The sequence below is a fragment of the Phaseolus vulgaris genome, chromosome 11 (genome assembly GCF_051622355.1).
Source record: "Phaseolus vulgaris cultivar YP4 chromosome 11, ASM5162235v1, whole genome shotgun sequence".
In the NCBI taxonomy this organism is placed as follows: Eukaryota; Viridiplantae; Streptophyta; class Magnoliopsida; order Fabales; family Fabaceae; genus Phaseolus; species Phaseolus vulgaris.
Window position 1 is genome coordinate 9548641 of NC_143508.1, and position 25206 is coordinate 9573846.

At 28.7% G+C, this 25206-nt stretch overlaps 3 protein-coding genes across 4 annotated transcripts; all 3 read left to right on the forward strand.

The window, feature by feature from the left end:
• Positions 1–2463, forward strand: FD3 (ferredoxin 3). The gene is made up of 2 exons (XM_068628094.1): positions 1–138; positions 1810–2463. Exon 2 carries the CDS (start codon positions 1817–1819, stop codon positions 2282–2284), a length of 468 nt encoding a protein of 155 aa, XP_068484195.1. The 5' UTR covers positions 1–138; positions 1810–1816; the 3' UTR covers positions 2285–2463.
• A 13448-nt stretch (positions 2464–15911) lies between these two features.
• LOC137829798 (glucan endo-1,3-beta-glucosidase 14) lies at positions 15912–19804 on the forward strand. 2 transcript variants are annotated; one of them, XM_068636715.2, is made up of 4 exons: positions 15912–16250; positions 16622–17649; positions 17741–17886; positions 19202–19804. In XM_068636715.2, exons 1-3 carry the CDS (start codon positions 16088–16090, stop codon positions 17810–17812), a joined length of 1263 nt encoding a protein of 420 aa, XP_068492816.1. In that variant the 5' UTR covers positions 15912–16087; the 3' UTR covers positions 17813–17886; positions 19202–19804. The 2 variants fall into 2 exon arrangements, with proteins under 2 accessions (XP_068492816.1, XP_090153979.1); XM_090297853.1 differs by lacking the exon at positions 15912–16250 and having other exon boundaries at positions 16622–16728; positions 16808–17649; positions 19202–19402.
• Positions 19805–23275: 3471 nt separating this feature from the next.
• NF-YB11 (nuclear factor Y, subunit B11) lies at positions 23276–25186 on the forward strand. The gene is made up of 3 exons (XM_068637724.2): positions 23276–23518; positions 23711–23829; positions 24866–25186. The coding sequence occupies exons 1-3, from the start codon at positions 23361–23363 to the stop codon at positions 25042–25044; spliced, it is 456 nt and encodes a 151-aa protein (XP_068493825.1). The 5' UTR covers positions 23276–23360; the 3' UTR covers positions 25045–25186.
• Positions 25187–25206: the final 20 nt, after the last annotated feature.

A 25206-nucleotide genomic window follows, 5' to 3' on the forward strand; every position in this document is an offset into this window, starting at 1 on the left:
AAAACTGTGGGCGAGGGCAAAAGGGGAACTGAATCACTAGAAACGTTCATTCATAAACCCCAAAGAACCCTTCACTTTTCTCTCTCTGCCAACCACTTCGTTTTCTCCGCTTTCAACATTCACCAGCTTCTCCTCTCTGTAAGTCCTTTTCCTGTTCATGTAACTATCCATTTCTTTTCTTATTCTAATTCATTAGTTTTCCACAATAAGGATTGTTTTTCTTTTAAAAGATGCAATTTTTTTGAGTCACTTATTCCCTTTTATCAATCTTTCGTAAGTTTTTCTTTTCGTAAGTTTTTCAATGAACACACGTATAAATTTTGTGTTTACACCATATTTGATTATTTGTCTGATTCTTTGGAACATGGGTCGTGCTTGTTTTCGGAAGAAAGCAAGAAAAAAAGGATCTTTCTTCTTAAAGACCTTAGTTGGAGTTTAGGTTCCGTGTGACTAAATATTTGGTTGAATAATTGTGCATGTTTTGTTTTGCCCTCTTTTTCTTTGTGTCTTGCATTGTTGATTAGTTAGGGATTGGGATGGTAATCTAACTAGGAATTTTTTTATGCAAAGAAACAAACTTTTCTTTTGTGGGTTAACTTTGTTTCTTTGATGTTTAGTAATGCAGTCGAGTTTTGTTTCTGGAGTTTCAGGGTTTGTCTCTTGGCTGTTTGTGGAAAACTTTTGTGCTGTGTGCGATGGGTGTTTAAGAATATTGGCTTTGAGAGAGAATGAGGCCATTTAGTAGCTTGCTTTTGTTGTAAATTGGAGCATCGAGTGAAGAGCAGAGTTATCATCCTGCTTCTTCTCATACTGCTCCATAAATCAAGAGCCTTTTGTATAGAAATGAATAGAATCGGTTCTATTCTTTGTAAACTTTTATGGCATAAATTCATTACGAAGTCAAGTTGTTGAATTACTTTCATTTACCTGTCTGCCTTTGACTTGTTGTTATAGTTTTGTAGTTACCTTCTCTGATTTTGTGATGTGAAATAATTTAACATGCTGGCCTAGCAGAGGATGTTGAATGTTCACTAGTAAGGGGTGGTCTTAGCATTAAGACACAAAGATGTTACTCTTTATTCAATCATTTTCTGCATGTTAAATGTGCACGCTACTACATTGTAATTAAATGGCATGAAATAATATGAATAAATTGTCTGATGTTTCTAGAAAATGTTGTGTTGTGCTTTGTCTTTCAATGTTCGTTGGTGAGTATTGAGTGGGATCTGAAGAGACTGGGGGTTTCTCTCCTATAAACTTAAGACATAAGATTGGTTTTATAGCTCTTAAGACATATTAAGACAACTATGTAATGGTGCAAAATATAAGGTTACTGGATATAAAATATAGTTAGTTCAGTACATTCAGTTCTTGCACTTGCATCATATTTTTACCTCTTTTCAATCAACAACCATACCTAAATCATACCTGCACTGCACAGGATACCTATAGAACAGTGTTAAAATTAGGACATGCCATTATTGTATCCAATTCCCCGGTACCTGTGCAGCATAGAGCAGAAATAACAGATATTGTGTATGCCATTCATATGCTAAATGAAAGATAATTCCTGTATAAAAGTTGACCTACATACAGTTATAATCAAAGTGATTTTATTCTTTTAGTTTCTTTCAGTCTTGTAGAAATTTATCTTAATTCAATTTGATTGGATTTCAAGTCTTCAATTTGTATTCATTAGTATGTTCTACGTCTGTCTAATTGTTTACTGCCATTGCCCTTTTTGCAATATTATAGATAACCACTTTTTTTCTGCAAAAGGTTAATTTTTCAGTTTTGATTTGTTTTCAGGCTAATCATGGCAACCTTGTCAACTGTGAAGGTTTCCTCCCATTGCATGTTTCAAACTCCTAACAAAAATCAATTCACTCTCGCCACCACAGTGAAGTGCCCTTCTTCTCTTGGGTCTGTGAAGAGTGTTTCTAGATCTTTTGGCTTGAAGTCATCCTCTTCATTTAGAGTTACTGCCATGGCGTCTTACAAGGTTAAGCTGATTGGCCCAGATGGAAAAGAGAATGAATTTGAAGCCTCAGATGATACATATATCCTAGATGCAGCAGAGGATGCTGGAGTTGAACTTCCTTACTCCTGCCGCGCGGGAGCTTGCTCTACCTGTGCTGGGAAGATTGTTGCTGGCTCAGTGGATCAGTCTGATGGCTCATTCCTTGATGACAACCAACTGAAGGAAGGCTTTGTACTTACCTGTATCTCCTATCCAACTGCAGATTGTGTAATTGAAACTCACAAGGAAGGAGAACTCTACTGACCAAATCTGGCCTTAGATTTGGGAACTAGGAATTCAAGGTAGACTTTGCAACTAGTTTGCTTCTTCTGATTTAGAATCAACCTTTCTTCCTGGATTATTAGTGATTTGGGATAATGAATTTTTGTTTGTGCAAAGCACCATGCTATTGAGAATATAAACAACTTTGTTTGGCATTTAAATGAGATTGTTTATGCATAAGTGTAATGCAATAAGGGAATGCACGTGTAATGTCTTCAAGAAGGTGCATGCATGTGTAATGTCTTTAACAGCTGCATGTGTTATGTTTTTAAAATTTAAGGAGTGTATGTGCAATGTAAAAAAGGGAGCAATGTAGTGTTTTCAAAACAAATAAAACAAAGAGCAAATAATTATTAAAAAAGAAAGCCTTTAACTTTTAAAACCAAGAACTTAAAAGCTATTTAATGGCTTTCTTGAAATAGTTGGTGTATGTAACAGGATATCTTGATTGATATAATACGGACTCATTATGAAAATAATGGTTCTTTATTTAGTAAGAACGAAAATTGTATACAAGTACAACACAAGATCCATTTTTGAATGTTTCTGTTCATTTTATGTTGATGTTTCCGAGATGAATGGTGGTATAAAAGGATTGACTCGAGGGAACGTTTGTCTGACACATTATTATTATTATATCGTGTCTGGTTGCTTGTTATCTGTCCTGGTCCTGCCACTATAGCTCTTTTCAATGACAGTGGAAAAACCTATTTAAGTTGCAAAATTGACTTACCACCCTTGTGATGGTTTGATATTTATTTTGAGATTTAGTTAAGGAGTTCTCTTTTCTAATCGAGAACCAAAAGTTTCCCTTTATCCGTACACATCATGTTTCTACTTCTATGAACTTATATAATCAAGTGTTCTTCACACCAACAAAAAAATCTCAGTATATAAAAGAAGTAAACTGAACTTCAAGCTCAAATTCCATGTCCATAGTAATCTAAAAATATATTATGGAAAGATTATTTTATAAAAGTTGTTCCAGAAAGTTTAATTTAAAAAATATTTTCAGAAATACAAATTTAAAAATGTATTCAGAATCAAATCTGAAATACATTATGACCTGCAGTCCTCACTCCTGCGTCAATTAAAAATTAAAGAGAACATTTTGATTATTTTGCCTTTAAGGTTGTGCATATTCAAATTTATTGGGCGTAAGAAGCAAATGCCATTTTATAGCTGACTTTGGACTGTTTCTTCTTCCTGCACCTCTATAGATTATTCGGTTACTCTTACTCTTGTTACTCTCATACATAACGTGAAAATACCTTTTTAACCTTCTTGTGTCACTTCCATAGTGTAGTTTCCAAATTATGTAATCCGAATACGCATTTAAAAAAAGACTTTCGGATTATGTAATTCGGAAGCTAAAAAAGACTTTCGGATTACATAATCCATAAACTAATCATGCATATGAAAAAAAGGCTACTTTGCCCTTTTCTTCATTTTCTCATTGACACCTCTTTTTCCCTTTTTCTAGATTCTAAACTCCTAAAATTTGAAATACAATTTTATAGTCTTAATTCTAGATACCTCTTTGGTGGGGTGAGACAACTGTATCTGGTGGGTTTCTATAATCTTGGTCTGGTTTTTTACCTTGATATGTAGTATAATGTTTGTCGGATCCTTAGTTGGTAAGGTTCTAGGATCTTGTAATTTGGGGTTTTGTATAAGGGTTGAGACACCCCTGAAGTGTCTATTTTTATTTTATTTATTCTTTGTTGATAAAAGAAAAAGTCTTAATTCTAGATTTCATAAGGTATCCTCTAACTCAAATCAGATTACAAATTATATTTCAAATTCTAAAGTTTGGAAGGTATTTTTTTGTTTAAAAATACATTACAAACTTTATAATTCAAAATCCAATTTGGAAATGAAAAAAAAAAACCGACACTTTTTGTCCAAGGGTAATTTTAGAATTGAAAGATTTATGGAGATGCAGGAAGCAAATATGGCGGTGCAGGAAGAAATTGCCTAACATGAGTTGGGGTCCAGGAGGTAAGGCCCAAGCATAATGAAACCTTAGTTGGACTTTGACCCTCTGCCTCAAAAAAGGATTAACAAGGTAGTTCTTTAGTAATTTACTTTTGTTTAAACATTTTAATGGTTTTCTAATTAATTATATCCTTATTTACATCTATTAAATCGTTAAATTTACAAAACAGATACATTAAACAAGGGTAAAATATAATAGTTAATTATTTTTTCGATAGATGTGTACTAAGCTAAAACATGTATAGTTTGTAAGGAAAAAAGTATAAATAATATAGAAAGATAAAAGAAATTATAAGTAACATAAATTGCATCACATACTTCCAAAATCATGGTTATCTTGTTAAGTATTCAACTATTGCTTTATGCTGCTTTCTACCTTCTATTATTCCTATTCTCCGATTAGGTGAAGCCAAGTTGAGATTTTCAAAAGTGTTTGGTACATTAAATAACAGAAGTAGAAACTTTTTTGTGGGTGTTTCTCCGGTGATTGATGGTGGTTGTTGCTACCCCCACCAACCCTTTCCTAATGAAAAAGAGGGGTTTAAATAGAAGGGTTGCTATGGCCACCATCACACTGCAAATGTGTTCAATACTATGAATTATAAAATTATATAAGAGATTATAAGATCACTTTCAATTCAAATAAATTTTATTTAATAAAATTGTTTTACCTCATACTTGAATTACTAATCAAATTTTAAAAAATAAAAACATCTCTTATAACATCAATATGTTTTGCCAAATAAAGAAAAGTGAGGTGGAATATTTTGTTATTTTCTAACTTTTTAAAAGCAAACAAATCATGAGTAAGTTGAAAGCAGTCCAAATCACCTTTTTCTTCTTCTTTTTTCTTCACAAGCCAAATCTCATAAAGAGACATGTTTTGAAGATGTATGTGTGATATATATGCATTTTGCATTTTCATCTAACTGTAAAGTCGGTTTAATAAATAAACATGTGAAAATAAAAAAAAAATACGTTTTTTTCATACAGATTGATTTGATCTTCGTTTGCCATTGTTAAAATTGAATCGGACATTTAGTTTATTTAGTTTTTAATTTTAAGATTATGTAATTGTATTTTTGAAAGGTTGGTTTCACTTTTCTAGTGTATAGAAAGTAAAATAAGTAATTTTAACTGTCGACAAGAAAAAAAAACACTTGATAGTCTAGTTTGCTATTTATGTCTATTAATAATTGAGTTATGATTATCAAGATGTTATAATGCACATAAGCTAATTTTTTTTTCAATAAAGTATATTTGAGAAAACTAACTTTTAAATTAGCCATTAATTATATAAATGTATGATACCACTTTTGGTTTCAATACCAGTGATAAAAATCAATTTCATTCCTCAATTTTGTTTAAAAGATTCAATGGTATACATTTTTGTTAACATTGTTAGTGTGACTAACAAATGTACAAAACATGACATGTATGTAAAATTTTAAGCTAACTTGGAAATTGTGTTATTTTTGTAGATATTTATTGAGGTGGAAAAAAAGTTTTTTTTTTCCTGAACATTAAAGAAGAATGAATTTGAGGTTCTTCTTAAAGGACTTTTTGCAAGATTTGAAGAGTGATCTTGTGCATTGTAGTGATAGAGATTGGACTCGTGCAATTGGTGTTATTGATTCCTGTAGTAGGATTCTTTTGTACTCACTTTGTAAGGTGAGTCTGAATTGGTTAGTCTTTGATTGTTGTGGGATTCCTTAGTTTAAGGATTTATGATAGGATTAAAATATTATTATTTTGAGATTTTAGTTGTTTGAATGTAATTAATTGTGTAGCTTATTAATTTCATTGCATTTCGTGAGTTGATTAGAGTTAAGGGTCCCACCGTGCATTTTGTGAGTTGATTAGAGTTTAGGGTCCCACCACGCATTTGTGAGTTGATTAGAGTTTAGAGTCCCACCAAGTGGAAATTTTATTCTCTGTGGTCCACCATTTTCTTTTTAGTTTATTAATTGAAGGATGACTTTGTAATTTGTTTGATTTTTGTATGCATATTCATATTTGGCAGTGTTAAGTTTATTTATTGGTCATGATGTACAAAGGGTTTTTTTTATGTTGTGGTCATCATGGGAGGAGTTTGTAAATATTGAGAGACCAAAATATGTTGGTGAGACAAGTACATAGTCATGTGACTCACAGAGATGAAGTTATTTTGAGATACTAGCTATTCTTAAGGAAATAAGATATGTTACAGTGAAAGAGTTGTGGTATTCTCGTAGTGGGTGTTGTATGTTGGAAAATATATTGCACCTGTTGTCTGATGACAATGGTGCAATTAATATGATCAGCAATGCAAGACAATATGGTAAATTACATTTGTTTGTGGTACACATGGTGTCTAAACCTCATACTATGAATAAATTTTTGAAATATAGGGTTGACAATTATTCTAAGGGTAATTTTGGGGAAAGGGGGGGAGGGGATGAGGTTGAGGTTCATATTGGAGAGGGAATGAGGTTTAGAGTAATAATGTGGGTGAGGTGGAAAGGGGGAATGAGGGTGGGGTTCAAAGTGAGGTTGAGGTTAAGTGTGATAATTAGGGTGAGTAGGCTCAGAGTGAGAATGAGAATGAGGGTGAGGGTGAGGTGGATAGGGGAATGAGCATAAGGTTGAAGTTGGGAGTGGTCATCAAGTTGAATTTGAGTCTAACAGTATGAATGATGGTGAGGTTAAAGCTAAGAGTGATAATGTGGAGATGAGAGTAGGAATATGGAGGAAGATGATAAGGTTTCGAAAGATTCTTCTTGGTTAAGAGACCCAATAAAGAATCAAATTATGGTATAGGTGAAGATACTTTAGGATTTGATGAAATTATGGATGTGAAAGTTGAAGGTGATGTTGAAAATGAATGGAATGAAGGATTATGTGAAAGAAATGTTAAAATTCGTATAGTATCTAATGAAGGTGTGTGTGAGTTAGTTGTACTTACTAGAGAATGAGGAAAAGAAGTATAAGTGCAAGAGAAACACTTGTGAAAGATTATGAACAACATTGTGAGGATGATTTACAATCTTTGGGTGATGATAATAGCCTAACCGATGACATATGTGTAAATGATAGAAGATTGTCACATATTGAGAGTCATAAGATTTGGACAGTGAGAAAGAGAGTGAGCAAGATGATGATGGGCCACGAAGTACTGGTAAATTTGGTACCTTTAGAATGTCAAAAATCATGACTAATTTCAAGTGGAAATTAGGGACATATTTTTACTGATAAGACAATTTAAAGATGCAATAAGAACATATGTTGTTCATTATGGGAGAAATCTAATTTTTTTGAAGAATGATTACAAGAGAGTTATGGTCAAATGTAACGAGGCACAAGAAAAGTGTAAGTGGTTTGTAATTGTAAGCACTTACCATCAACCAGTTGTTGGCAACTAAGAAAAATTAAATGCATACATAATTGTAGTAGATAATTTAAATTTCATTTAGTGAGTACTAAATGGTTAAATGGAAAGTTGGAGTCTTGTATTAGACGAAATTCAAATCTGAAGAGTTCTGACATACGTAGTAGAGTTATCAAAAAATGGAACACAAGTATTACAAGGTTAAAGGCACACAAAGGGTGACAAAAATGACATCAAGGCATGTGCAAGTTTGTAATGAAGTTTTTTAATTTGAATGGACTTGACTTCATCCTTAATTGCTTCAAGAAGATGACATATGAAATAGTCTATGTCCCAATTATCTACCCATTTAATGGTCAATATTTATGGAAGATAACTACATGACTTAATGTACTACCACCGCCTAAAAATTATGGTTTTAGCATGTATTTTGAAGTACACTTTTAACATATATTTTTGAAGTACAAAAACTTTGTTATTCACAATAATTAATTATGTGATTGTATTTTGAAGTATAATTGTAATTGACATATATCTATTAGTTGGATGTATTTCCAACATAATTTTTAAAGTATCTTTGGTTATTTTTATATCGTAAGTTCAGTTTCTCATTTTTTTTCCTTCATAATTTATTTAATATAAATACTCTAACAACTTCACATGCTCATTACTTAAATTGAAGATTACTTTAAGTTATTGAACATTATATTACAAAAATTTCATAATCTCAATAAACTTAATACAAACATATCTTATAGGAATTTTAACAACACTGACACGATAAAAACACACCATCACTAACAACAATTGAAGCAATTTTCTGGACCCCGGAACACATTTCTCTATATTATATATTTCCTTCCTCTATCACACAATAATTGCATCTCTTTCATCGTCAACATTTTGAATGCACCAGTTTGAAGAAATTGTATCCAACACTTCTCTATTGTATCTATGTTTTTGAGAGAAAAAAAAGCACAAAACAAAACTAATTAAGTGGTTGCAGAGAACAAATATAGGTTTAACTAAACAAAGTTCCATAATTCTAACTTTTATACTTAGGATAATCCCAAAATTGTTTCCTAACATTCTTAATAGTTGTAATTGTTCTCAATACTACAAAATCTCTACAATGGCAAATGGGTGCAACGAAGGAACTCCTACTATCACCACTATGAGAGGAATTACACTGGTTTTGCAACCCCCATCCACTACAACTACAAGATGATAAAGATTCCTACCCATACATTGATAAGCACTGAAGCAACCTTCTCAACCAAGCATAAGATAAGAAGAACACACTCAAAATAGGGGAAAAGGATTACTTAGGAATCTACACAAAAGAGACAAATCTCACCTCATCGACTTTGCCATTGTACATGTGTTTCAAATGAAATTCCTTGTGACCAACTCTATCTTCAAAGTCAGCATCCACTTAATGACGTTAAAGAAAATCTAACATAATGGATCACATTGAAAAAAATAAAAATGGAGGAACGAAATTTATTTTTGACCACTTATATAGGGATCAAGAGTGGTATTAAACCTTAAATAAAAGATGTTTTAGAAATTAGTTAATAAATATTAAATGACATAAAAAGATTTAATTAGTTATTTAGTTGAAAATTATATACATATATATAATTATCATAATTTTAAAAATTTATATCATAAAAAAATAATAAAGATGGAATGATTTTATATAAAACAAAATGATTGGTAACCGTGTTTTATGTAACTTAGCTAAGAGGTTAGAACAAAAGAAAAAGAAAGAAACCGACACACTATAAGAAAAATGTTTCTTAAAAAATATTGAAAAGACAAATTATCTGATTAAGAAAATATCATAAAGAAATATTATTTTTATTTATTATTAATAAAAAAATTAAATTAATTTGAAATTTCTAATTTAAACATTAAAAAATATTAAAATATAAAGATTAATTATTCATATATTTAGAGGATTTTTTTTCTTACTATTTAAACATTTTGTTGTATTAAATGAAAAATATAATGAAATTGGATAAATTTATTGAGTTTAATATGATTTCTAACTTTTCAAATAATCTAAATAATGAAAGTTATAACAAGTATAATATCACATACCATCGGATTAACTTTTTTTAAAAAAATATCATCAATCCATAACAACAAAGTTTAAGGAAAACATAAGCTAATCATAGTCAAAATCTTTTAGAAAAACATAAATAAAGAAATGTTGGGTCAATCTTCTTCTTAATTGTTACAAAAACGAAACCTTAAATACATGTTGATACCTCTAATTGTAACATGTTTTTGAGCATGTAAGTTATTATGGAGTAGTTTTCATGAAATCAATGACTTAACAAATAGAATTTTATTCGACCATATTTTTTTCCAAGAAGGATAATTAAAGCTAATATGAATGAACACACATTGAATCTTCATATTTGGTAGGTCAAAATCATCTCATATTTATATAGGTTCATCATTTTGATAAGTTATAATCATGTTATTAATGTTATTCATACCAAGAAGAGTAGTCAAATGGTGTGGGATGTTCCAATTCAGACCATTATAGGCGAGAATTAGGGATACCAAAATACCGAGAAATAAAAGTATTAAGAAAGTATCATTTCAATAAGTCATTGTTTGTCAATTACCAATAATACAATAATTCATTTTGAGATATTAAGAACCAAATCATACCAAAAATTATCACATGACAAATAGAAAAATATTTAAAAAGAACAAGTGGTGTGTGTGTTGGTGTTGGTGTTGGTGTTGGTGGGTGTGGGTATGCATTTATATGTGTCTATGTGTGTTGTTTTCCTATTTAAGATTAACCAAACAAAGTCCACCATCATGCTTGTTAGAACACAATGCGTCCCATTTAATACTCATAAGATATTTTTAGAAATATCCCCAGTCCAAGTCAAATTGCAAAGTTCAACTTTCCAATTCCTTTAAAAAAATTTGGCCATTTATAAACTTGAAAGTTGTAAACAATATCAATGATCATATAATTGACTAATTGAATATTATCTATCATACTAAGCATTTTCCTTTTCCAATAATTCAATTTATGTTTAATACTACATAAGATACCTAACTTTAGAAGTGCCTTTAAAAGTAGGAACATCTAAATAAGTGAAGAGGAATTGACCTCTTTCAAAACCAAGAATCTATTTTATATTTATATTGAAGGAAATAAAAGTGGTGTCAGATAAAAATGACTTTTTGAATTATTAAGCCATTAACCAAAGACAACACCATAACTTCTTAGAATTTTCTTATTAGTTATAGAAAATAAAGACACCTTTCGAACTAATCATGGGTAGAATATTGGTAGTGACCACTATATAAGAAATTTCTTTACTAGCTCCCTCAATAATATAGAAAAAGATGATGAAAGACATGATCCTCTTAACAAACACCTCTTTCACACTTAAAATAACCAACAAGATCATCACTAACGCTGATAGAAAGGTAAGTTGAATGAAGAATAGTCTTGACCTACAAAATTATTTAACAAATAAGAGAAAATCCTTAAGAGTATCAAAACTCTTCTTAATAGCAATTTTAAAGTCAACTTTCCCCCATTTAGCCTTATTAGATAACATACTTATGACCTCAAAAGTAAGACAAATGTTATCAGTAATTTGTTTTCCTTTCACAAAACAATTTTAATTGAGAGTGCTAAATTGACCAGAAATGTTACTCAACTTATCTATTAGAATCTTTGTAATAACTTTAAAATAAATATTAGTGACAAAAATAGGATAAAAATATTTCAAGTTATAACCTTTTAGACTATAGGAATTAAAGAAATAACACTAAAGTTCATAATAGGTATAATTCAATTTTAAGGAAAAAATTGCTTAATCGTTTTGCATCTATAATTTCCAAAATAACCCCAATTAGTATGATATTGAAGTTAAAAATTGCATTTATAATCTCATTAAGAGGGCAATAATCTCATTAATAAGGGCAAGTGACAAAATTATCATTTTTAGTCACAATCACCATATAAGTAACATAAAAATCAACAAAATTATGAAGATTCATTATATTATGATCATTATAAGCAACAAAAACAGTAGAATAATAATTCAAAATATGATTCTTAAATTGTTGTTTACTAACCAAAATATATTCAGAATCACCTTTTTAACAATTGCATAAAAAAAACTAGCACCTCCTTTATCACCATCATTATTAAACCAATCAATATGTATCTTATCTTGCCAAAATTTATATTGCCTTTCCAAAGTCAACTTAAACTCTAAGTTTTTTTCGTAGGAAATCAAGGTAACAATATTACTATTATAAAAAAGTTTTGTAATAAATATTTTCAACTATAAAAAAAGTTAACACAATCAATTTGATAATACGTCATTCATGTCTTTTCTTCACAAACTTGAAAAAAAAAATAGTAAAGGTTTATTTAGTAATTAAGATTTATTATTTATGGGGATTGATCCATATCATTTGTGAGGATTGTGTGTATTTTATTTAAGTAATTTGTGATGATTTATAGTAAAAGATTTATAAGAGAAAATGGAGTGTGAAATAAAGAGAAAGTGATGGATTTGTGGAAATTGTTTAGTGAATTACTAATTTACCATTCTCAAATATTTTTTTTAAATAATTTTTTATTGAACTTTTCTTTAATTTTTTTATAATTATTATTAAAAAATAATAAATAATGTTTTTTAATTATTAATATTTTAAAGAAATAATTTATTTTCATTTTCTCAACTTATTTTTAAACCAAAAAATGTTTATGTTTTTAAAAATACACCTAAGTGAAATTTTGATATTACACTAAAAAAACCTACCAACCTTTATTAATTCAATTAAATTAATCACATGTATTAATGAACTTTCTACCATTTAACCAAATCACCTCACTTTCCAATTATTTCTCTTCAAGTCACTCAAAATCAATCTTCTACCTTATATGAACTCAACCAAACAAAGCATACAGGTTCTCTTATATTTTGATACATGATATATTTTGTTACATGTGCTTTCTCTTTTCTTATATTAACCAACATAACTCTTTTATTTCTTTTTTATCGTGTCTTAATAAAAAAAATTCATACTTAACAAACAGAACATTAGAAGAAAAAGAAAAGTGATTATAAAGATTAATATATAAAAAAAAGGATCCATGATGATAATAAAATTTATAAGCTAGCTCAAATAACTAAATAAAAAATTACTAAACTATTTTTATGTATAAAAAAAGTTAGTTTTGATTATATTCATTAACAAGTTAATTAAAGTAAGAGTAATTGTGGTACACACTTTTATTTTTGAAACATTTATAATACAAAGGTTTTATGATTTATTAGATATTGTCTTATTTTAAGTGAGTCACATGTCACATTATTATTAGACTTTTTTACAAGTTATCTTTCAATGTTAAAACATTGTTAGAGACACGCTTTTATTAACAAAAATCATTCTAATCTTGTAATTTCAAAATTAATTTAATTATCATAACTAAATACTTTTTATTCTTAAGGAAAAATATAAAGTAAGACAAAATAATAGTTATTGAATATATATATATATATATATATTAATTTGTTTTGTTATGAATTTCTTCTCACAACTTTATATAAAGTTTTATGATTGTAATTGTAATTTGTTTCAAACACAAGTTTCTTACAAAAATTATTATAACGACATGTAAATACAAAGTTATAACCTATAAATGGTTGTATTAATTAAATTAATTACAATTATTTTTTATGTTTTTTATGTTGTTTCTAACTCATAGGATACAGATTTATTTATAATTATCTTCTTTATATTTCCTTTAGATAAAGAACATAAATATTATTCAATAGTGAATTACTTTCTGATTTTAATGATTATTATATTAATCTCACTCTTATAAACAACAAATGAATTTGTTTAAGAAATAAAAAAAAATTCTATAAAAAAGGATATACAAATAAATATTTATTTTATTAAAAAATACAAAGTAAAGAATTTGCAGAGATAAAGAATTTGCAGAGATAATGTTTTCCTTTATATCGTTTATAAGAACATTCATGGTCTATTAAAAACAAAAGTTTATGAAAAATAGAATATGAATTTGAATCAGCCTAACTAAAATGTGTATAATAATGCATAAACTTAAAACCCTAACATTAAAAGCATTTTTATAAAAAATGAAAAGTAGAATGTGATTATAGGTTATTGAATAAAAATGTTGTGACTTGCGTGTTAATATTAGTTTTGTGTGACACACTAGAGATTTGTAGTCTTTTTAGATTAGATATTAGATAGATCTCTCTTACACTCACCATGCTATGATTATTAACATATCTTTTCTACCAACAATTAACTTCAAATACAACTGCAAAAAAGTTTATATGTTATGAAAAAAAAGTTTTGAAAATTGAAACCAGTGTGATAATCTTGTAAAAACTAAGCTTAATTTTATTCATGGTCTTGTTAATTATTTTATTAAACTCAATTAATAGATAATTATTTTATTAAAACTTAATAGTATTTCTAATTATGAAAATAAAAAACGTGTTTGTGTGAAAAATATATTGTCATTAATATCGTCTTGAAAATTCTAATGAATTCCAAAAGTGAGGGCAACGAACACATGATCATTAGCAAAAGTATTATTATAGAACTAAAATGGATATTTTTTTATAAAAGAAAATAAGTTGGTGTTCACAATTTTAGATTTTGTATAATGAATGAATAGATCGAAAAATGGTTTTTCACAAAACACCAAACACGTGCCACTTGGAAGGTAAATCAGCCGACTTTCATGGAGCCCTTTTTGCTCAACAACACGTGCGTTTCACTCAGATTAATGTAACCATTTTCATTTTAATATAAAACCATTAACATTATTTCATCATATTACTTAATTAATTAATTAATTAATTTCTGGCCATTTTAGTGGCAGATTTAACGTTCAAAGTCTTGTGGCTTTGCGTCTCTTCCCAGTTTAAGTTTTCACTCTGAACACTTTCACTGAGGGAAGTATATTCAAAGTTAAAACAAATTAGTAACCTCAATAATAATAAAAACTTACCCCTACCTTTCACTTCATTATATAGTCATCATCATAATCAACACTAATGTTCAAACTTTAGATTTTTTAAAGTACTTCTAAAAAAAATTATTAAAATGAGTTTTTATTAACTTTTTTTACATAACAAACTAATTTTCAATATAAAATATGTTATATAACTTTCATTTTGATAATAAAATATTTTAACATCATAATCCATATTAAAAATATCTTTGCCACTTAACAAAAATTTATTTTTATAATTTTTTATTATAAACAACTTGGAGGTGGACTTAAAAAAAACTAAATTTTAACGTGAAAATACATAATAAAAGTAATATTTAATCCTAAAATAAATTATAAACAAAATGTTATATGATCAAACTCTATACACACTTGATTATTAACATTACAAGAAAATCATGAAATAAAAACAAATTTTAAAGACAAAATATTATAATGATTAAATTAAATACTATTTTAAAGATTAAAAAAAATTAATTTCTAAATTAATTTTTATTATTGTTAAATAGTTTCTAAATTAATATTTAATTAATTATCAAGATTTTAACAACGAAAGTTTTAATTACCAATTATTTATATTTTAAATTTGATAACAAAGACTTAGCTAATTAGATAACAATTTAAAAAATATTTAACAATAATAGATTAAGATATTATTTTGTGAGAAAATAGATTATAAAGAGCGTTTAGGTTGGTTTTAATACACTATTCTTGAGGACGTGGTGATGCATGTTACTCTCTGATCATAGCTGTAGCCATGTGAGAGAAGCATTTAATTTTGTAAGGTGCAAGTTGCTATTAAAAAAATAGATATATTATAAATAAAGAAGAAAAAGAAACTTTGTAAGATAGTTTAATATACAAGCTTTTTGTAACTGGTAAAAGATGTTATTCTTTAGGAAACTAGTTATTTTATGTCAAAGAAGGGTAAAATTGGGTTCAGCTTTATTTAAATAAAATAACTATTATTATTGATTAAAATATTTTTATATCTAGTTAATGCGACATCCCTTATTTTACAGAAAAATATATATATAATTAATGCGGGACCCACACTTACAATGTAATTTTGTTGTTTTCCATTTGTTATCTTTCTTCACGTCATATCTGTACATTATTTGTTTGGTTAGCTTTTTACACTATTCATCCTTGTTTACAAAATAAGAAGAGGTAGTGTATTAAAATGCATGTTCTTTTGTTTTATTATCTATCTTAGTAACACTGCTCTAAGAATGATGTAAATAAATTGACAGCTATAATAGCATTGCCCTTGGAAATTGAATCCTCATTCTCATTTAACAATGATTAATATGTGTATAGATATATGTGTATATATTATGAAAAGCTCTGATTCTCACATGGAATGAAAAGCTGTATTAGGTGGCCAACTGTTGCATTATCTCAGTTTGTGTGCCTAAAATTGTGGTGCTCTGAGTTGGGGTCCTTGGCCATGATGATGATCAGATCAGTAATAAGAAGTTGTTCCTTCTTCGTGTCAATGCTTTTGTTTGTTCTCTCCATTTCGGGTTTGTTATCTGCTTTGTCTACTTGTGCTTGATTCCATTTGATTCCAGGAAAGTGGATGAAAAAGAAAAGAGAAGGAAAGAAAACAAGTTTTTGTTACCTAAAATAGTCTTATTATACTCACCTTGGAAATGGAACATTCTATCTACTTACTTACTCCTATTGAGTTGTTCTGATCAGAATAGCTTCACATGAGGAATCAACCATTGTTCTCTCAACTTGGAGTAGTGTAGTGTCTATTCTCCTGAGGGCTTGTTCAATGTTTAATCTGACTTAGATAGCTTTCTTGATTCAATGTTTGATCGTTTGTGCAAGTTGAACTGCATTAAGCATTTTAAGCTGATTGTTTTCTCTCTTTCAAATGTGTTTGCAGATTTGTTAGTGAAAATCCATGGCCATGGTTTTGGAATCAACTACGGACAGATAGCCAACAATTTACCTCTTCCATCTCAAGTAGCAGTTCTTATAAAATCTTTGAATGTGAGTAGGATCAAACTGTATGATGCTGATCCAAATGTTCTAGTCGCCTTCTCAGAATCCAATGTGGAATTTGTTATAGGACTTGGAAATGAGTACCTAGAGAACATGACAAACCCTTCTAAAGCTCAAACTTGGATTCAGCAGCATGTCCAACCTTACTTCTCACAGACTAAAATCACTTGCATCACTGTGGGAAATGAGGTGTTCAACAGCAATGATACTCAGCTAATGTTGAACCTCCTCCCAGCAATGCAAACTGTGCATGATGCCCTTGTTAATCTTGGACTAGACCAACAAGTTACTGTCACAACCGCTCATTCCTTCAACACACTATCCAATTCCTACCCTCCTTCAACTGGGGCTTTTAGGGAAGATCTTGTGCAATATATCAAACCCCTTCTTGACTTTCATGCTCAAATCAACTCACCTTTCCTCATCAATGCATACCCTTTCTTTACATACAAAGACAACCCAAATATGATTCCCTTAAACTATGTGCTTTTTCAGCCAAATCAAGGCACGGTTGATCCCAATACCAATTTGCATTATGACAACATGTTATATGCTCAAATTGATGCTGTCTATGCTGCCATCAAACAAATGGGGCATGATGACATTCAAGTGAGGATTTCTGAAACTGGTTGGCCTTCTAATGGTGACCCTGAAGAGATTGGAGCTACACCACAGAATGCAGCACTGTATAATGGTAACTTGCTCAAAAGGATAGAGCAGAAACAAGGCACTCCTGCAAAACCATTGGTTCCTATTGATATCTATGTCTTTGCACTTTTTAATGAGGATTTGAAGCCCGGTCCAGCATCAGAGAGAAACTATGGCCTTTACTATCCTAATGGTAATCCAGTTTATAACATTGAATTGAAGGGTTATCTTCCACAGATGCCTATGGCAGCTAAATCCAACGTAAGTAGACACATGATGGAAGTTTAACCTGCTTCTAAAAAAATTCATCTTTTTTCAGTGGTTCTAATGTTTCCATCTTCTTAATCTGCAGATTTTGTCAGTCAATTTTTTTGTATGTATAGTTACAAGCTTCATCTTTGCTTTGGAGCTTTCAAGATGGTGATCAGAAGAAGGGAAGTCTCATACGAAAACAGAGGATTTTCCATACGTCATATCTTGTCATACAAAGCTATTAAGGTGAGGAAAAGTTTAATGTGTTCATGTATTTTTCTTTTCCTTTTGAACAATTTTCCTTGTATTTTATTTTCAAGGAAATTGGTATTTTCTCCAACTACTGTTTCAGTATTTGTGGGATACATGAGTTAAAATGATATAACATACAATGCAAGTATAGGGCTTTTGATAGTTTTTTTCAAACCTTATAGGTCACATGCTATATAAGAAGATAATTGCTTAACATTTTATGGATTCATTCATTCATCCTAACATGTCAGAAAATTTAAACTGATACGGTTAGATTTCAGAAGAAAAAATACATATATGGTTGTGTGAGAAAGTTCAGTCCAAGGCTTCAAAGGAAAATTTATTTTGATGTCATCACTTTAATCTTCACTTTCTAGTTAAGGTGTGTACAAATTATAACAAAATAATTTAATGGGAAAGTTTTGGAACATTATTATAGAAAGGTTCTGCCAAAATATCAATGCATGCCACAAGTGGACTCTTGTGCCGACCTTAACCACCCAAGAAAACCTTCATTACTCTTTTGAATATTAAAACAAGATAATGAGTCTCCATCTTCCTTGTCTCCCACTTGCAATCATGCATATGAATCTTTCTGTGAATGATATTCTTCTTGTCTTCAGCTATACAAAAGTCCAAATCAGATGCATCAGATTAAAAAGAAAACCCCTCATAACCTCTTGTTAGAATTTCAAACCCCACAAGTTTTATCCATAGTTGTTATTTGTTAATCTTATCTCACATATATCTCCCTCTTGTTCCAATAATTTCCTCCTTTAATTCCCATATTTTTTTCTTAATCATACCTGCATTTTCCCATGCCATGCATCTCTTTTCAATGATTGATGTGCCAAATATAAACCAATCTAGTCAACTTAGTATGAAATATACAAAGAATGTGGAAGAGTATTGTTTCAGTGTGACAAAAATATATTTTTTCCAATATTTCAGATGCAGTGATATGTTAACCGACCAAATATCAGAATATCTAGTCTTGAAAAAGAGTCTAGAGTAATGAAAAATACCTAACAGACTTTAAAAAGATGTTAATTTTTCCTATATCTACTGATGAAGTCATGTTCATCTCATCTGTGGTGTCAATTGTTCCAATGTGTGACTTTTTGTGTGTCTTGTAATTGGGCTTAGCAATTGTTAAAGCATTATAAGTCTGAGGGATCTTTCAAACTGTGCTTAAATATCTTTGAAGCATTATACTTTTTCTTTCCCCTCTTCAGATTTTTGACAGCTTTTGAAAATAAATCTCTTAAAGTCAAATGATTTGATTACATGTTATTGGTTTTGATTGCAGGGAGAGAAAACTAAATCAGCTCAACTTTCTTTTCATTTTTCCAAGGAAAATCTTATACTTCACATGAAGTCAGTGATTTTGTTTGTCCATGTAAATGGAAGATATATCATTGTTAAAATCATTCATACACTTTTATCAATAACCAAAATAAATCCCAGAAATTGGAGGTGTAAAAAAGAGTATAGTGATTTTCTTAACAACTATTATTAGCTTATTTATTATTTTTCAGAAAATAAGAGAACTATATGTATGTTGGATTTTGTGGTAGCCATTTAAACCAACAATTTAACCCCCAAATACACAAACAAAAAACTTAATTTTTTTTGTTATCAATTATCACTAAAAACAACTCATTGGTTTGTTCTCCTTTTTTGAGTGGTGTCTTGAACCTTTGGTCTGTATGACGATGATTTCTTGATTTATCTTTTAGCTCGAATATTTTGGGTTGAGTTAGGATTGTTTTGTAATTCTAGACATCTGACGGTGTGAGTGTTGAGATAGAGCATCTTAAGTATTTTATGTTTGTATAAGAGTTGAACCACCCTCGAAGTGGTTCACATTTATTTATTTTTTATTGTCGAAAAAAAAAACTAAAAACAACTCCTTCATTATTGTCTACTAATCTAATTGGGCTCTACCTTTTTTTTTTCTTAATCTTTTAACCAATTAACTCAATAATTAAGAAAATTATTTTCATTTAATTAGTTACATCCAATTTTTAACTATTTGTATTATTTATTTTTATTTTTTTAAATAAAAACTTTCATGTTAGATATCATTGTGCAACTTAAGATCTCAGTTAGGATGACACCTCAAGTAACAACAATCATTTGCTCTAAAATTACTTTTAAAATTATTGACACTTATTATATTTACTTTCTTATAATTAATTATTAATTATCAAGATTTCATTTTTCTATTAGAAGTGATAATTTAAGTTGACCAGTAATTCTTATTATCTTTATACGGAATAAATCATTATCTTATTAGTTTATAATATTGAATAAATAATTATAAGTCAAGTAGTAATTTTATAATTTCTAAATACATACAAAATAATTGAGGTAACTGCAAAAGGACATTTCATAATCTAGAAAGACTAATTTAGTTTTTCAAATTAAAAAAAAAATCTTCAAATTTATTATTTAATAAATAAATACAAAATTATTTTAGTTCTCCACCTTAGTATTTTTTAAAAAAAATATTTTTAAATTATTAATTTTTAAATATAAAAATATACTCTAAATTTTAAGAATTATAATGTAACTAAATCTTTGTTAATATTATGCACATGAACAAAGTAACTGTAGTTATAAAAAATGAAAAAACAATCATAATGTAAGGTAGATGTTATTTATACCCATATTTTTTTAGATAATCAACCATTTTAGTGAGAACTGTTACATGCAAATCTAAAGAGAATTAAATATTTTTTAGTTTTAACTTAAAATTATTTTATTTTTTATTTTTTAAAATTTTATGCTAAATGTCTCTGTAATTACATAAAAAAAATATTATTAAACAAGAAAAAAAAAGTAAAAACAAGTATGGAAGACTATGCCAAAATCCACCTATATAAGAATAAATTTCAAATCTAGATCAAACATTTAATATTATTTTAATATAAAATTTCATGTTACTCATCACTGTGAAACTTGATATCTCAACCATCATTTGCTATTACACGAAAATATATTATTAAAGAGAAAATAAATAAGCAAGTATGGGGACTAGGTCAAAATACAAAAGGATGAAAAACAAAGACAAACCCTCCACCTTCGTACCTTCTCCTTCTACCTCCATATTAATTGTAAAAAATCAGTTTTAACCTTTATAAAATTATTAAACAATCTTAAATGTCACCTTTTTAAATAATCTCACTTGTACTCCTACACCTCCATACCTCACTTCCAGCCGCAACACTTTCATTATCCTCCAAGTGCAGTGTTTAAGAGAGTAGTTCTATCATTTAACATGTTTTAGTTTATCCCATAAGATAAATCACCACACTCTTTACCATACTTATAAGGATATTGTTGTAATTAAAAAATGAAAATATAGGGAGAAAGTACAGAGGTGCAAGGAGAATTCGCCAAAACAAACCTAAAAAAGGAGGCAAAAACTTATTAGGAAAAACTAAAAAAAAAAAAACTACAAGGATAATCATTTCTTCTTAGTTTGATCTTTCTTAAAATATTTTTTAGGATCCTAAAGTCTTCTAGTTTGAACAACATCATCTTTATTCTCATTAAGAGAATCTTTCATATCATTTTTATTCATCATATACTTTGAAACAAAATCAACAACTTCCTCAAAGTAGCAATAGAAGAGAGAAGAATATCAGGCTCAAGTCTTCTGAACACCTTTTCTAGGTAACTCAAGTCTCCTAATAGTTTGAACAACATCATCATCAATATCACTAAGAAAATTTTTGATATTGGTTTTATCTTTTCAATACTTAACAACAATATCACATTCTTTTATAAAATTTTTAAAAATATCAACAATATTTTAATTATTATTTATATTTATAATAATTGATATTGAAGATTAGATTTTATAATTATTTTTTTGGTGTTCACTCTTTGAAATCTTTTACTGTTTGTATCTTTATATTTATTAATCAATTTTTTAGTTTTTATTTTTTAAACAATATCTAAAGTATTGAATTATATAATTATAACTTTTTAAAATAAAATAAAAATAGTTTATAGTTATTTTTTATATACTTTTTATTATAATTTGACTTTATTTTTATGAAAAATTACAGGCAATCCTTTTATATAATTTTAATAATATTATTTCTTATATATAAATTTTATAATCTTTATATAAAATTAGTAATATTTTCAATTAATTTTAATATAATAATTAAATTTTAATTTTTATTATCATAAAAAAAGTAAATGCAGATAAGTGCAGCTCTTTTTTATTCTTCTATTTTAAAATAAATAATTTTAATATAGTAACCATTTTTAAACATTAATACCTTTATTTTATTTTATTAAAACTTTTAGTGTCCTAAATTAAAAATTATAAAAAATAAGAAATTCTAACAATCAAAACATTTATTATTTTAATTGATGAATTTTATTTTAAATATTAAATTATTTAATGTTATTATGTACACTTGTATCTGAAATACGGTATTGTAATATAATATTTTACAATATTTTCAATATATACTTTTTAAAATATTACAAGATTAATAAAAATATTTATAAATATGTTGACGTAATGAATCTCTTAAATTTTTGTTTTGTTTTTTACACACTATTTATTTTCATGTATTTATAACACATTTAAGAGCATTTTTCTGCTTCCTTAGTTTAGTGTCCAATATATATTAAAAACAATTATATGCCTTCTATACTCATTAATTGTGATTTTAAGAAATTTCAAGTAATATATGTTATATTTTGATTCTGTTATCAATAAAATTCATTATTATCTATATTTTTTTACCAGCACACTTAATTCTATAATATACATCTTTCCTTACCACTTTTAATTATTGATTTATTTTTAATTTATACACATCTACAAAATATATATTTTCTGATAATTTATCATCTATTAACGTGTTATTTTTTCAAGCGTAAAAACATAGTAAAACAAGGAAGACAGGTGTAAGGTTAAAATATAATGATAATCAATTATTTGTTAATGAATAATTGATTACAACTAATCCCATAATCAATTATGAGTAATTTGCTAACATCATATATTTTTAATTATTATAATACAAAATCAATGCAGCATAAATGGTTATTCATGGAAGTTGTATGTTTGTAGGCAAAGCTAAGAACTAGTCAAATAAAAATAAAAGTAATTTGGGATGAGCATGTTATTTATTATAAACCTTTAAATATCAATATACCGATTATTTTAAATAAAAATATCAAAATAACGATATTTTAATAAATTTATAATTTATATATTATTTTTTTTAATTAATTAGATCAGTTGTATCAATTATGAATTTTCCAATGTCTTTCTCCTTCTTTTCTTTTATAACTCACTTTCAAACAAAATCCTATATATAAATTTTAATAGGAATTGTAATAAAGAGGAATTGATAATGGCGGGAAAAGAGGTATAACTACAAAATCATAACCCTAAATTCATTCCAATTCCCAATTCCAAATAGAAGAACAGAATGGCTGAGGCCGAGGAACTGCCCCGGACTATCGTGCGCCGTGTTGTGAAGGATAAACTGTCCCGTTGCTCTGAAGAAGGAGAAATTTCCGTCAGCAAAGATGGTCTTCTGGCATTCTCAGAAAGCGGTAGGATCTTCATCCACTACCTTTCTGCCACGTAAGTTCTCAATTTTTATGTTTGGATCTCTTTTCCCTGATTACAAAACTTACAATTCCAATTGGGTGAAGATTGATTTCAAACAATGGAAGAAAGTAAAAATGAAAAAAAAAAATAGATAGAAAAAGCCGAAGATATTTTTATGGAATGATTTGATATGAATGTGTGAGTGATGTGATGGGTGTGGTGCAGGGCCAATGACATATGTAGGGAGGCAAAGAGACAGATTATCACCGCAGAGGATGTTTTCAAAGCTCTTGAAGAAACCGAGTTCTCTGAGTTTGTTCGTCCTCTAAAAGCTTCCCTTGAAGGTAGATTACTTTTAGTCACTTAAAATGTCTTGGTTCACACCAAAGATCAGGGTTCTACAATTTTGATTTATTTTTAGGAACTTGTCAAGTCTTGGGAAATCACTTTGTTCTGGAAGTCTGAACATTGTGACATGAGAGATTGAGAGGATGGTTAGGATTGAAAGTTGTTTAATGATCTTATGACCACTTAAAATCGTGACTAAGTAAATCTTAACTTTGTGTGGTTTGATTCAATGGCCAACATCCACTTCTTTCGGTCACTCATAATGAAAATCCTCTCACTTGATATGTTCTCTTTCTTTCTCTACGTGAAGAGAGTAACCAGATGAGAGATATTATGATGAATCTCAATTACATGTTCAACTTGGATATTCTTCTTATTCTAGTTTGTTTGGCTCCTTTATTGAGACTGAGTTTGTTTTATTTGATCAGCTTTAAGATATGATCCTGGCTTGTTAATAACTTTTTTCTTTGCATTTGTGCTAAAAGAACGATTAGGTATTCTAGTGGAAAGTATTAGGTTCCAAGATATGAAGAGGAACCTGAAAATTTGTTACTTTTACTGCATGTTTGGCCGTGCCTTGTCAAGTTAACTGTGGATACATGATTCACTTTCAAGTTGAAGCTACTCCAAATAGTTTTAATTTTTTCACATTTGAAACTTGGGTCTAAGACTCCTAATGGCAAACTAAACCCTATTATTCACATGAAGTGTAGTGAAAAAAATTTGGTTCAAAGATGTTTGGAGGATCTCTTATTTTATTCAAATAGACAAGTACCTATATTCAGTGGGAGACTAGGAGGGATTGCACTTTTGAAGCATACAAGACAATACTTTGTAGTGTTTTACATTAGTAATGTCTAATAAGATTTATTTTATTTATTTTTCATATTGGAAATATCTGATGTATGTAGTTGTATAATTATATTGATTTGACTAGTGTTTGCACTTGACAGACAGTTAGTTTTGGAAGAGGTAATTTTCTGTGTCTGTATCTGTAGCCCACCTCAACACTTTTTCTTCATTGCTTAACAGAGTTTAGGAAGAAGAATGTTGGAAAGAAAGCGGCAGTGTCAAAGGGAAAAGAAGATGAGTCGAGAAAGAAAAGGAAATTGGAAGCTGAGTCATCTGATAAGGGTGAGGCATCCAATAATGACGAGTCATCTGATAAAGGGGAGGGTTCTGATAAAGGTGAGGGCGAGGACAATGAATGAGACCAACTATTCATGAAGTTAACTGCATTAAGTTATGACTGAACAAGGGATTTAAATTTTGTATGTTGATAATGTGCATGACTCCTTGTCAATTGGGTGCTACTTGGTATTATTAATATAGCCTTTAGATTGTTTCTCAGTAGAACACACCCCTTACATCCT